Source organism: Bos javanicus, chromosome X (genome assembly GCF_032452875.1).
Source record: "Bos javanicus breed banteng chromosome X, ARS-OSU_banteng_1.0, whole genome shotgun sequence".
NCBI lineage: Eukaryota > Metazoa > Chordata > Mammalia > Artiodactyla > Bovidae > Bos > Bos javanicus.
In genome coordinates this window covers 53,701,679-53,713,678 of record NC_083897.1, presented here as the reverse complement: position 1 = coordinate 53,713,678, position 12,000 = coordinate 53,701,679, and the positions used below count along the sequence as shown (strand labels likewise).

Here is a 12,000-nt window from a genome sequence, read left to right as displayed (position 1 = left end):
TCTAACATGAGCTGCTTTAATATTTCGAGGCGAAAAAGTTTCTGAACGTCACAGTGGAAACAATCCAATACTGATAAACTCTAGTGGTCAAAGACATTCTCTTTTAGTTTATTTAAAACAATTCATAATTACAGAGGGAATGTCCCAGTTGTGTATAGTAGGAAACAAGCCACTTTTCCAGACTAAAAGGCACTCAGGTAGCTAACTGAGGATCCCAAGAGAGACACAGAAACAATTTAGAAACAACTTGAGTCGCTCACTCCCTGCCTGAAGGGAACCGGTGGGCACCGGGGAGGGAGGGCGGGCTTGCCTTATAAGGATCGCGAGGATGAGGACGTGGGGAAACTTTAGACGAACAAGGCCTAGAATCGTTCAAGGGACCCGTGATTCAGGTACTGACCTCCTCACCAAGCAGTCTTGTCGGTCTGCAGGACTCTTGGTCTTTGGGGAGCGACCCAAATCGACTGAGGGAAGAGGGAGGAAAATTCCCTGGATCCCTGCAGGTCAGTGTAAAGGTGCAGTTGCCTCCTGTTCCTGGGGGTGGGGGTAGGGGTGGGGTGTGAGTGCGGATGACACCGAAGCCCATCCCGGGGTCACTGCAGCCTCTCCCCATCCGGATGAAGCGCCAGAGGCCTGTGCAGAGCCTGCAGCGGAAATGGGGCGGGGGAGGGGGGAGACTGGAGAGACGTGGAAGGGGGAGGGGAGGCCAGAGACTGGACCAGCCGGTCTCAGGTGAGAGGTAGAAGGTTGGAATGGCTTGGGAAAGCCTAAAAGGGCGGGAGTGTTGGAGATCGGAGGCGAGGGAGGGGTTAATTGCTTCCCCGCTGCTCGCAGCTCCCTGCTCCTGTTTCGGTGCTAGGAGAGGCCTGTAGCAGGGCCTGCTGGGAAATGGTGGGCTGGAGCGGGAGGAGAGAAGATGGAGCTGGAGCGGGAGGGGGAGGGGGAGGAGGGGGAGAGAGGGGAGGAGCCAGGGGAGTTCAGAGCCTGAGGATCTAGCCTTTTCTAGTTGGAAAACTTTGACAGTTAAGAGACCTAAATGAGAAGAAGCCAGTCTCTATGGAAACCCATGCTCTAGCTGCTGGTTCATTTGCCTGGCATCTAGTTGTTTTGTTCCTTTGTTTTCCAGGGTTAATTTATTCAAAAAGGAAATCGAAAAATACTCAACATGCAAAAATCTTGTGGAGAAAATGAAAGAAAACCACAGAACATGCCAAAGGCTGAGGAAGACCGCCCTTTGGAAGCTGTACCACAGGAGGCAGAAGGAAATCCTCAACCTTCTGAAGAAGGTGTAAGCCAGGAAGCAGAAGGAAACCTTAGAGGAGGGCTGACTCAGCCTGGTCAGGGATATAAAGAGGACTCTCCTGTTAGGCATTTGGACCCTGAAGAAATGATAAGAGGAGCAGATGAGTTGGAAAGGCTTAGGGAAGAGATAAGAAGAGTAAGAAACAAGTTTGTGATGATGCATTGGAAGCAAAGACATTCACGCAGCCGTCCTTATCCCGTGTGCTTTAGGCCTTGAATTCTTTTTTTGTCCGATATTAAAATCTTGCCCCAGCTTTCTGTTAGCATTTTCTGATGTATCTGTGACTTTTGCTTTATTTTTAATCATCTGGTGGAGTTTTGTTTTAGGTATAGTTTCCTTGTTTTCAGCATCTGCATTTTGTATTTTGACACATTCTCTAGGTCTGTTTTTGGATTGGGAAATTTCACACATATGCATGAAAATATGTTCATTTCATATTGTAAAGTAAAACATAACAGGTTACAAAGCAGCATATTTAGTACCAGCTCACATATGTAGGAGAAAGTCTCAAATTGTGTGTGTGCGCGCGTGTGTATACATACACGCATATATCAGAAATCTAACTGTGCTTGTTTCTGTGTGCTGTTTTTTTTTTTGCTTATATGTATTTTTTAATGAACACATCACACACACAAAGAGAATTAAAGTTTTTTTATTAATTAAGAGTCAATCAAATAATTTGCAACCAGCTTATAAGGGCAATGGGGGCACTTAAAATCTTGATGAAAGAACTATTGAAAAAATGTAAACCTCAAAATACCTCGGGATCTCTTAGCCAGAGGAATAAAACTGGCAATTATTACAGATACACTTGCTTAAGACTTGATCTTTTCATGGGAAAACACTTGTCTCACAGGGCTGCTGTGGGGAAGAAATGAGGTGACTGAGCTGTACTTGGTGGGCTCTTCTTCCCACCTATACATATAGAACCCCAACCCATTGCAGAACATCAGTTTTGAGGGAGGGTCCTAGTGTGACTCAACCTGTGCTCAGAAACAAGTCCAATAGGCAGGGAAGTGGGGGCTTCCATGCCAGGCCTCTGCCGTTGAGCCCCACCCCTGGTTTCCCTGGGTCCTGTCATGCCTGCTGGGCACTGGAGTCCTCCAGTGCCAAAACCCCACTGAGTTTCCTGGTGTCCCCAGTGGGTTGAACCCCCACTCTTCCAAATCTCTGCTTTATAATGATGCTTAACACAGTGGGAGGACTTCCCAGGTGGCTGAGTGGTAAAGAATCCGCCTCCGATGCAGGAGATGCAGGTTCGATTCCTGGGTCCCTGAGTCGGGAAGATCCCCTGGAGAAGGAAATGGCAACCCACTCCAGTATTCTTGCCTGAAAAATCCTATGGACAGAGGAGCCTGCCGGGTTATATATAGTCCAGGGGGTCGCAAAGAGTCAGACATGACTTAGCGACTAAAAAACAACCACAAGTGGGGGCTGTTCCAGGATTGCATGGGCAACAATGTGATGCAGAATTCTTAGCAACAGTCCCATCCAATTTCAACCACAGGATACCTCATCCATAGGAGTCAGACAGGATGAGTCCATTTTGGGAATTGGACTAGCGTTCAAATTTGAGTAAAAGATGCCACTCTATAGTCAGAGTTGCTGCTTTAAGGCTAAAAACTGAAGTTTTGTCTTCTTTTGTGGGATGGTCTCTCCCTGAAGGCTCCTGGCAGGCCTGTCCTACTGGTTCAGAAGACTCGGAATATACGTGTAAATTGCAAAAAGTAATACAGGAAACAGATCTAAGAGAACAGTTCCCTTCATCCCATCACCAATCGATAACGTGGGGAAAAAGAAAACTTGAAAGGTAAAAACTTTATAAATACACTTAAAGTAGAATGGCTACTATATAAATATTAGAAGTTATATTTTCCCTACAGAACAAAGACTATCTTTTCCTTCTGATATCCACACATACTTGTGACACATCATGTTTCAATATTTAATTGAATTTTTATTTGATTGGTTTTCTGATTGATTTTTGCTAAGGAGCCAGTTGTTGTTTAGTCACTAAATTGTGTCCAGCTGTTCTGCGACCCCATGGATTGTAGGCTACCAGGCTCCTCTGTCCGTGCAGTTTTTTCAGGCAAGAATATTGGAGTGGATTGCCATTTCCTTCTCCAGGGGATCTTCCCAACCCAGGGATTGAACCTGCATCTCCTGCATTACTGCTGAACCACTAGGTTTGTGCAAATTCTGTCATTGACTCAATAATCTTCCACAAGTTCTTTTATCATTCTAGTATTATGACAAGCAATTCCAGGAAGAAACAGTTCATGGAATGGATTGCACTTCAAATGTTTTATCAAAGCCTTGCATAATTACCTGCATCAGAATCACCTGGGGAGCATCTTCAAAATACTGATTTCTGGGCCCCACCTAAGACTCACTATCTGGAGGTGGGCTGTGGAAGTTTCAGTTAACAACTTGTTGGTCAGGCTGGATTCTGGCCGGAGTGAGATGAAGGTCCAGGAACTCACTTGCCAGCATTATAAGACTGGTTGAATCCAGCCCCCTGGCACTGAGGGATGGCACTGGGGCAGGATGTAGAAGGGCTCCAGCAAGGAGGCATACCCCTCTTCAGGATGGTCTGACATTGGCTTCTCTGCTCCAGCCTGCAGCAGGTGCCAGACTCTTCTAGAATGATGGCCAGGCTGTCCTGGATATGTGTACCTGAAGGATCACTGTCCCCATTGCAGGTCAGAGCACTAGACTTCCTTTCTTCCCTTTTTCCTTCACAAGGAGGCTTGATGGGAGCTTTTTTTTTTTAACTGTTTGAAAAACTTTATTTATTTTTTTACGGAATAGCATTTTATTTTAAATATAGCTGTGTGTACATGTCGATCCCAAACTCCTAATCTATCCCTTCCCTCAACTCTTTTCTCTGGTAAAAAGTTTGTTCTCTAAGTCTGTGAATCTGTTTTTTGTGTGTAAATAAGCTCATTTGTATCATTTTCTTTTTAAGATTCCACATATAAGCCATATCATATATTTGCCTTTCTCTGTCTGACTTACTTCATTTAGTATGATAATCTCCAAGTCCATTCATGTTGCTGCAAATGGCATGGCATTATTTCATTCTTTTTAATGGAATAATATCCCATTGTATATATGTACATACCTCAGCATAATAAAGGCTGTATACAACAAACCTATATCATATTCAATGGTGAAAAGCTGAAAGCATTTTCCCTAAGATCAGGAACAAGGCAAGAATGTCTACTCTCTCCACTTTTATTCAACATAGTTTTGGAAGTCCTAGCCATGGCAATCAGACAAGGAAAAGAAATAAAAGTAATCCAAATTGGAAAAGAAGAAGTAAAACTGTCACTGTTTGCAGATGACGTACGCACATAGAAAGTCCTAAAGATGCTACCAGGAGGTGACTAGAGCTCATCAGTGAGTCTGGTAAAGTTGCAGGATACATAATTAATAACAGAAATCTCTTACATTAACAACAAAACATTAGAAGGAGAAATTAAGCAATCAATCCCATTTACCATCACAGCAAAAAGAATAAGATAGATAGGAATATACCTACTTAAGGATGGGAAGTTTTAAAGGGAAAAAAGACTTCAAAGTTCAGTAACTGAAAACATTGGCTTTGATCATCTTTGGCCAAGGGGGATAGGTCTTAAACAAGATCTGCCTCATGCCTCTCCCACCCACCTTGCTCAGACTTCCAGAAGGGCCTCTGTTGTGTCCGCCTGTTTGGGGCTTCCCTGGTGGCTCAGTGGTAAAGAATCTGCCTGAAATGCAGGAGACCTGGGTTCAATCCTTGGGTCGGGAAGATCCCTTGGAGAAGGGAATGGCAACCCACTCCAGTATTCCATGGACAGAGGAGCCTGACGAGCTACAGTCCATGGGTTGCAAAGAGTCAGACACGACTGAGCACATGCAGCTCTGATCTGTAGTGCCTTTAGTTCTGTGTGTGGCTGATGCAGTGCTTCTGATGTCTGCATGGGTCCAGATCCAGAGACAGAGGAGAGCCCAGGTGGAGGAAGCTTGCAAAGGCACGTGGCCCTACTGCTCAGGAGAAAAGGATTGTTGCTTCCTGTTTAAACAACCCTGTGCACTATAGTCCTAGCCCACAACTTGGGGACCAGGGTAGTCAAGTTATGAACTGGCATGAAGATGCTTTTGCAGGCATTGATGGTGAAGGAAGCAATGCCATTGTGATCGTTGTTCTTTAGGTCTGTCATCTGAGAAATCAATACTGCTTTTTCTGGTTGGGCAATAAGGTGAAGATGAACTTGGCTTTAGGAATGCAAAATGGTTAAGTTCATGACCTTGCTGTACTGTGCTCTGCTAACTTGCTTCAGTCGTGTTTGACTCTTTGCAACCCTATGGACTGAAGCCCACCAGGCTCCTCTGTCCATGGGATTATCTAGGCAAGAATACTGGAGTGGGTTGCCATGCCCTCCTCCAGGGGATCTTCCCGACCCAGGGATCCAACTCTTGTCTCTTCTGGCAGGTGGATTCTTTATCACTAGCACCACCTCAGGTTCCAATCTGGACTCTTCTTACAGTATGTGACCTTACATAAATCCTTTCTTGGAGACCCGTGGGTTTCCCAGACATAAAAATCTTGGATCAAAGATAAAGTTTCCTCTCCATTACCATCATTGCTTTTATCATAATTATCATCGTCATCACCATCATGATCAAGGGATAGTACTGAGTGAATACCCAATGGATTCCTGTTGGGCACATATCTCATACTGTGAAGGCTTGTAACAATCGGTGGCCAAGCCTTGGAAATCTATCCTCTGAATGGGTGGACACAGTATAGTCAAAAACTACTGGCTAGTTTTGAATCCTCTAATAATTAGAAGTGTGAGGACAGATTGGTTCATTCATCTGTAGAATGAGTATAACCCACAAGATTGTTATGGGAAGTAAATACAGAAAACGATGAAATTCCTGGCATATAATAGGCTTTCAGACAATGTTAGACCTTTGATCATCATTATCATGTGTTGTCATTATCATTGTCATCATCATTATCATCAGTTCAGTTCAGTCGCTCAGTAGTGTGACTCTTTGCAACCCCATGAATTGCAGCACACCAGGCCTCCCTGTCCATCACCAACTCCCGGAGTTTACCCAAACTCATGTACATTGAGTCGGTGATGCCATCCAGCCATCTCATCCTCTGTCGTCCCCTTCTCCTCCTGCCCTCAATCTTTCCCAGCATCAGGGTCTTTTCAAATGAGTCAGCTCTTCGCATGAGGTGGCCAAAGTATTGGAGTTTTAGCTCTAGCATCAGTCCTTCCAGAGAACACCCAGGATTGATCTCCTTTAGGATGGACTGCTTGGATCTCCTTGCAGTGCAAGGGACTCTCAAGAGTCTTCTCCAACACCACAGTTCAAAAGCATCAACTCTTTAGCACTCAGCTTTCTTATAGTCCAACTCTCACATCCCTGCATGACTACTGGAGAAACCATAGCCTTGACTAGATGGACCTTTCTTGACAAAGTAATGTCTCTGCTTTTTAATATGCTGTCTAGGTTGGTCATAACTTTCCTTCCAAGGAGTAAGCGTCTTTTAATTTCATGGCTGCAATCACCATCTGCAGTGATTTTGGAGCCCCCCAAAATAAAGTCAGCCACTGTTTCCACTGTTTCCCCACCTATTTGCCATGAAGCGATGGGACTGGATGCCATGATCTTAGTTTTTTGAATGTTGAGCTTTAAGCGAACTTTTTCACTCTCCTCTTTCACTTTCATCAAGAGGCTCTTTAGTTCTTCTTCACTTTCTGCCATAAGGGTGGTGTCATCTGCATATCTGAGGTTATTGATATTTCTGCCACCAAACTTGATTCCAGCTTGTGCTTCTTCCAGTCCAGCATTTCTCATGATGTGTTCTGCATATAAGTTAAATAAACAGGGTGACAATATGCAGCCTTGACGTACTTCTTTTCCTATTTGGAACCAGTCTGTTGTTCCATGTCCAGTTCTAACTGTTGCTTCCTGACCTGCATATAGGTTTCTCAAGAGGCAAGTCAGGTGGTCTGGTATTCCCATCTCTTTCAGAATTTTCCACAGTTTATTGTGATCCACACAGTCAAAGGCTTTGGCATAATCAATAAAGCTTTTTCAATGATCCAGCAGATGTTGGCATTGATCTCTGGTTCCTCTGCCTTTTCTAAAACCAGCTTGAACATCTGGAAGTTCACAGTTCACATATTGCTGAAGCCTGGTTTGGAGAATTTTGAGCATTACTTTACTAGCGTGTGAGATGAGTGCAATTGTGGGGTAATAAGCATTCTTTGGAATTGCCTTTTTTTTTGGTTTGGAATGAAAACTGACCTTTTCCAGTCCTGTGGCCACTGCTGAGTTTTCCAAATTTGCTGGCATATTTAGTGCAGCACTTTAACAGCATCATCTTTTAGGATTTAAAATAGCTCAACTGGAATTCCGTCACCTCCACTAGCTTTGTTCGTAATGATGCTTCCTAAGGCCCACTAGACTTCACACTCCAGGATGTCTGGCTCTAGGTGAGTGATCACAGGTGATGTTGCTGCTGCTGCTGCTAAGTCGCTTCAGTCGTGTCCGACTCTGTGCGATCCCATAGACGGCAGCCCACCAGGCTCCCCCGTCCCTGGGATTCTCCAGGCAAGAACACTGGAGTGGGTTGCCATTTCCTTCTCCAATGCGTGAAAGTGAAGTCGCCCTGTCGTGTCCGACTCCTCTCGACCCCATGGACTGCAGCCTAGTAGGCTCATTCGTCCATGGGATTTTCCAGGCAAGAGTACTGGAGTGGGGTGCCATTGCCTTCTCTGCAGGTGATGTTGAGTAATACCCAAATTGGAACCCAAAACACCTGTGCTTCCTTGACTCCAAAACATGTTTCTAAAGCAGAACTCTGTGTTGTTCCTCTCATCCAAACTTCTCCCTTGCCTCAAGAAACAAATAGCACATAAAGTAAATGCAATAAGTGCCATTCATTTGGAGTTATAAAAGAAATAAATCATTTATAGATTCTGGTGCCATTTCTCTATTGTACAATGAGAAAAAATTCCCTTCACATTTCCGTATTTAGTTATGTGCCAGAACATGTGAAATCATGAGGAAAGTCTTATTGTCATGACTTACAAAATATAATCTAGAAATGCATCATTGGCATGAAAAGCTATTCCTTACATATTGTTTTATGAAAAAGCCAGCTGCAAAACACACACAGGTTAAAGATAAATATCAAGACATTTGAAGTGAATATTTCTAGACAACGTTAATACTGGAAATTGCAACTTCATCTTTATCCTTCTCTGTATTTCCAATTTTAACTTTTTCAATGAGCATGTGCAGTTTTTATAATTAGAAAAAAAGTTATGAAGGTGAAAATGGTAAAATTATGTTTCTCCTTTCTTTTTAGTTGAGATAGGGGCTCTTGGATCTTGAAGTTCCTCATTTGCTTTCTGTTCCCTCTTACTTCTGAGAAGCACCTGGTATAAGTGTCAGAACTCTGTGGATCCTGGCTGAGAAGCTTCCCCTCTCTATGCTACCTCCTTGCCACTCTATCTTCTTAGGTAAATTTATGCTGTATTTCTATCTTTGGTCACAGGTGGCATTTCATAATTATTGATGCTTTCTAAATATTCTCCCATTAAAATGATCTTAATTTTTCAAAAATGGCAACAAACAAAACTTTCAAAGAACACTATTAAATGAATTCCTTATTCTGCTTTTTAAATGTACAGGTATAAAAAATATAGGAGGGATATACCCTCAGATGAATTTGCTAGAGACTCACAAATTTACATTTCATTTATTTATTCATTTAACAAATATTTACTAGTTGCCTACTATGTGTCAGCCAAAATCAATTAATCCTTCTCAGCATCTCAGACTTTTCTTCTGAGACTCTGTTTTCTATTGTCTGCTGATATTGACCATTTGGACTGAGGCAAATCATTGTCCAACCATATGGGCATAACTCTGCATAAACACATACTCATCACTTTTGACCAGTTTATCCTTTAATCCTGGAGGCTCACCATGTAATGTGGAGACAGTATGAAAACACAGGAAAAGTGAAGAATTAAAGTCAGAAAAACTTTTGCAGTAATAGCCCTTTTCTTATTTCAAAACATTTGTAACTGATGAAAAGAATTCTTGGTTAGGCAAGAAGTAGAATAATAATATCGTTTCAAATGCAAGACATACCTATACCAACCAAAGTTGAGAGTCATAATAGCCATTGTGCATTTGACAACCGTTGATGTAGGTGATTTCCAAGGCCTGCACCTTTTTTCCTCAATGCTTATCAAGCTCTTGCTAAGAGCCCTAGCTCTTGGCGAGTACCTGAGACACAGCAGTGAACAAAAAGTTCCTGCCTTATTGATGCTTATATTCCAATTTACACACTTAAAAAAAGTGAGACAAAATTTTTGTACCGTGAAATTCACAGATCTTAAGTGTATACAATTGAGTGTAAAATAGGACATTTCCATTACTCCAAAAAGTTTCCTGTTCTCTTCTCAGCCCCCCCCTCCCACCACAGGTAGTCATTCAGCTTATTTCTATCAATTTATATTATTTTTGTCTGTTGTAGAATTTCATGTAAATGGACTACAGCATGCACTCTTTGGTGTTTAACATCTTTCATTCATTTGACTTGATATAATGTTTTTTAGATTCATCCTTATAGTTGTGTGTATTGGCAATTGATTCTTTTAAAATTATTGCTGGATAGTATTCTGATTCTTTGTGACCATACGGACTGTAGCCCTCCAGGCTCCTCTGTCCATGGGATTCTCCAGGCAAGAACACTGGAGTGGGTTGCCATGCCCTCCTCCAGGGGCTCTTCCCAACCCGGGGATCAAACCTGTGTCTCTTACGTGTCCTATATTGGTAGAGGAGTTCTTTACCACTGTCTCCACCTGGGAAACTGTCAATGCCTTGAAAGAAGGCTAGAGGACTGTTCTTGATTAAAAGAGATTAGAAGACATCACAACTAAATGTGCTGTTTGAATAAGGACTATAGTTTAGATAACAGTATTAAAGCAATGCTAAATTTCCTGAATGTGATCATTGTATTGTGGTTGTTTAGGAGACTGTCCTTGTTGTTAGGAGACAAAAGCTGAAGTATTATAAAGTCTGTTAGCTTAGTCTAGCTTAGTCTATTAGTTTAGAATATTAATAGTTCAGTGTTGAAAAAAAGAAAGGAAAAATATATATTTCTGTCTCAAGAAAGAGAAAGAAAATATGTATATATATTTCTCTTTCTTGAGAAAGAGATAGTAGTTAGCAAAATACTAATTGGTGAGTCTAATCTAGATGAAGGATTAAGAGTATAGGGGCATTCACTCTATTATTCTTGAAATAATTTACAGGTTTGAATTTTTTAAAATAAGAAGTTGATGGTGGGGCTTTCCTGGTGGTTCGGTGGTTAAGACTCCATGCTTCCACTGCAGGGGGCATGGATTTCCCTGATCAAGGAGCTAAGATCCTGCATGTCACGTGGCACAGTCACACAAAAAAAGTTCTTGGTAGTGGTGGGGGGGTGGGGAAGAAGAGATACCTTGTCAGTCCTCCAGAAGAAAAGGTTGCAGAATGAGAATCTAGAATCAAGATTGACGAATTTAGTTATCTTTAAGGATGAGGTATGTTGATTAAAGAAAAGCAACTTAAAAGTTGTGAGTTTTATTCAGAGACCTTACTGAGGACGATAGGCCAAAGAGATAGCCTCTCAGATAGTTCTGAGGAACCGTTCTGAAGAGGTAAGAGAGGAGCCAGGATATATAGGAGATTTTGCTGAAAAATAAAACATGTAGTCAAACATCAAAACATTACTGCTAATTGCAACAAGACAAGACAAAACAAATTCAGACATTTCAAGTTAATGATTTTAGTGCTTTCCTATGTATGGGAAGATGTAAGAATCTGGGCCCGTAGAAATTGTTCCTCAGATAGAAATCTTAATTATCTAGGGCCTGTATCTTGTTATCCTTTTCCATCCTGAATTCCCCTCAAGGTGCAATATTGAGGGGTGGCTGCACAGGGCTTGTTGGCAGCAACATTCTTTGTTTATTGAAGTGACAGGAGACATTCTTTGTCCACAGGTGTGACAGGTTATACAAACAACTTTAGGGGAACACAAAGACAGGGATAGCAGGCTGAACTCTGCTTCTGCAATAGTATAAGAAATCATTCCATAAGTCAACTTGTTGGGACAGACCACCACATGTCACCAAAACGTTTTGTGAGAGTTAAAATAGCAATATCTATACACCATGGATATGATCACACTCGTGCAGGAGGACGAGAGCTAGGGACTTGAGAACATTTACATATCCAGTTAAAGTGGACTAGGAGCATCTGTAGGGTTAAGACAAAAAGAAGCATGTAGTTGAATAAGAAAAACTTATAGTATTATATCAGATCGTGATGTGGAAAGACCATGTGAGCTGCTTTGCCAGCAATGAAAGTATCAAAAAGAGAGAGTCACATGGATCAAGGTTAGCCCTGTTCCATTAAACCCCCATCCAGTACAGGAGGAAAGCAGTGGTCAGGAACCCCAGAGCAAGTATTCAGAGAGTGAGTGGAAGGAAATGTAGGGATGCTCAGAATGGAGTAATAGGGTATGAGGATGTAGCAAGGATGAGAGTAGAGCAAAAGAATCCAAAGCAAGAGTAATATAATCCGTATTTACACAAGGCCCAAAGATTCAGACTACAAATATGCCAGAG

The 12,000-nt window shown here is 42.2% G+C and overlaps 1 protein-coding gene across 1 annotated transcript; it reads left to right on the top strand.

Moving 5' to 3' along the window:
• The first annotated feature begins 331 nt into the window (after nucleotides 1-331).
• LOC133242975 (transcription elongation factor A protein-like 8) lies at nucleotides 332-1,966 on the top strand. The gene is made up of 2 exons (XM_061409273.1): nucleotides 332-503; nucleotides 1,127-1,966. Exon 2 carries the CDS (start codon nucleotides 1,166-1,168, stop codon nucleotides 1,517-1,519), a length of 354 nt encoding a protein of 117 aa, XP_061265257.1. The 5' UTR covers nucleotides 332-503; nucleotides 1,127-1,165; the 3' UTR covers nucleotides 1,520-1,966.
• Nucleotides 1,967-12,000: the final 10,034 nt, after the last annotated feature.

Excerpts from the sequence above, each read along its gene's own strand:
- LOC133242975 (XM_061409273.1), top strand. The coding sequence starts at position 1,166 with ATGCAAAAATCTTGTGGAGAAAATGAAAGAAAACCACAGAACATGCCA.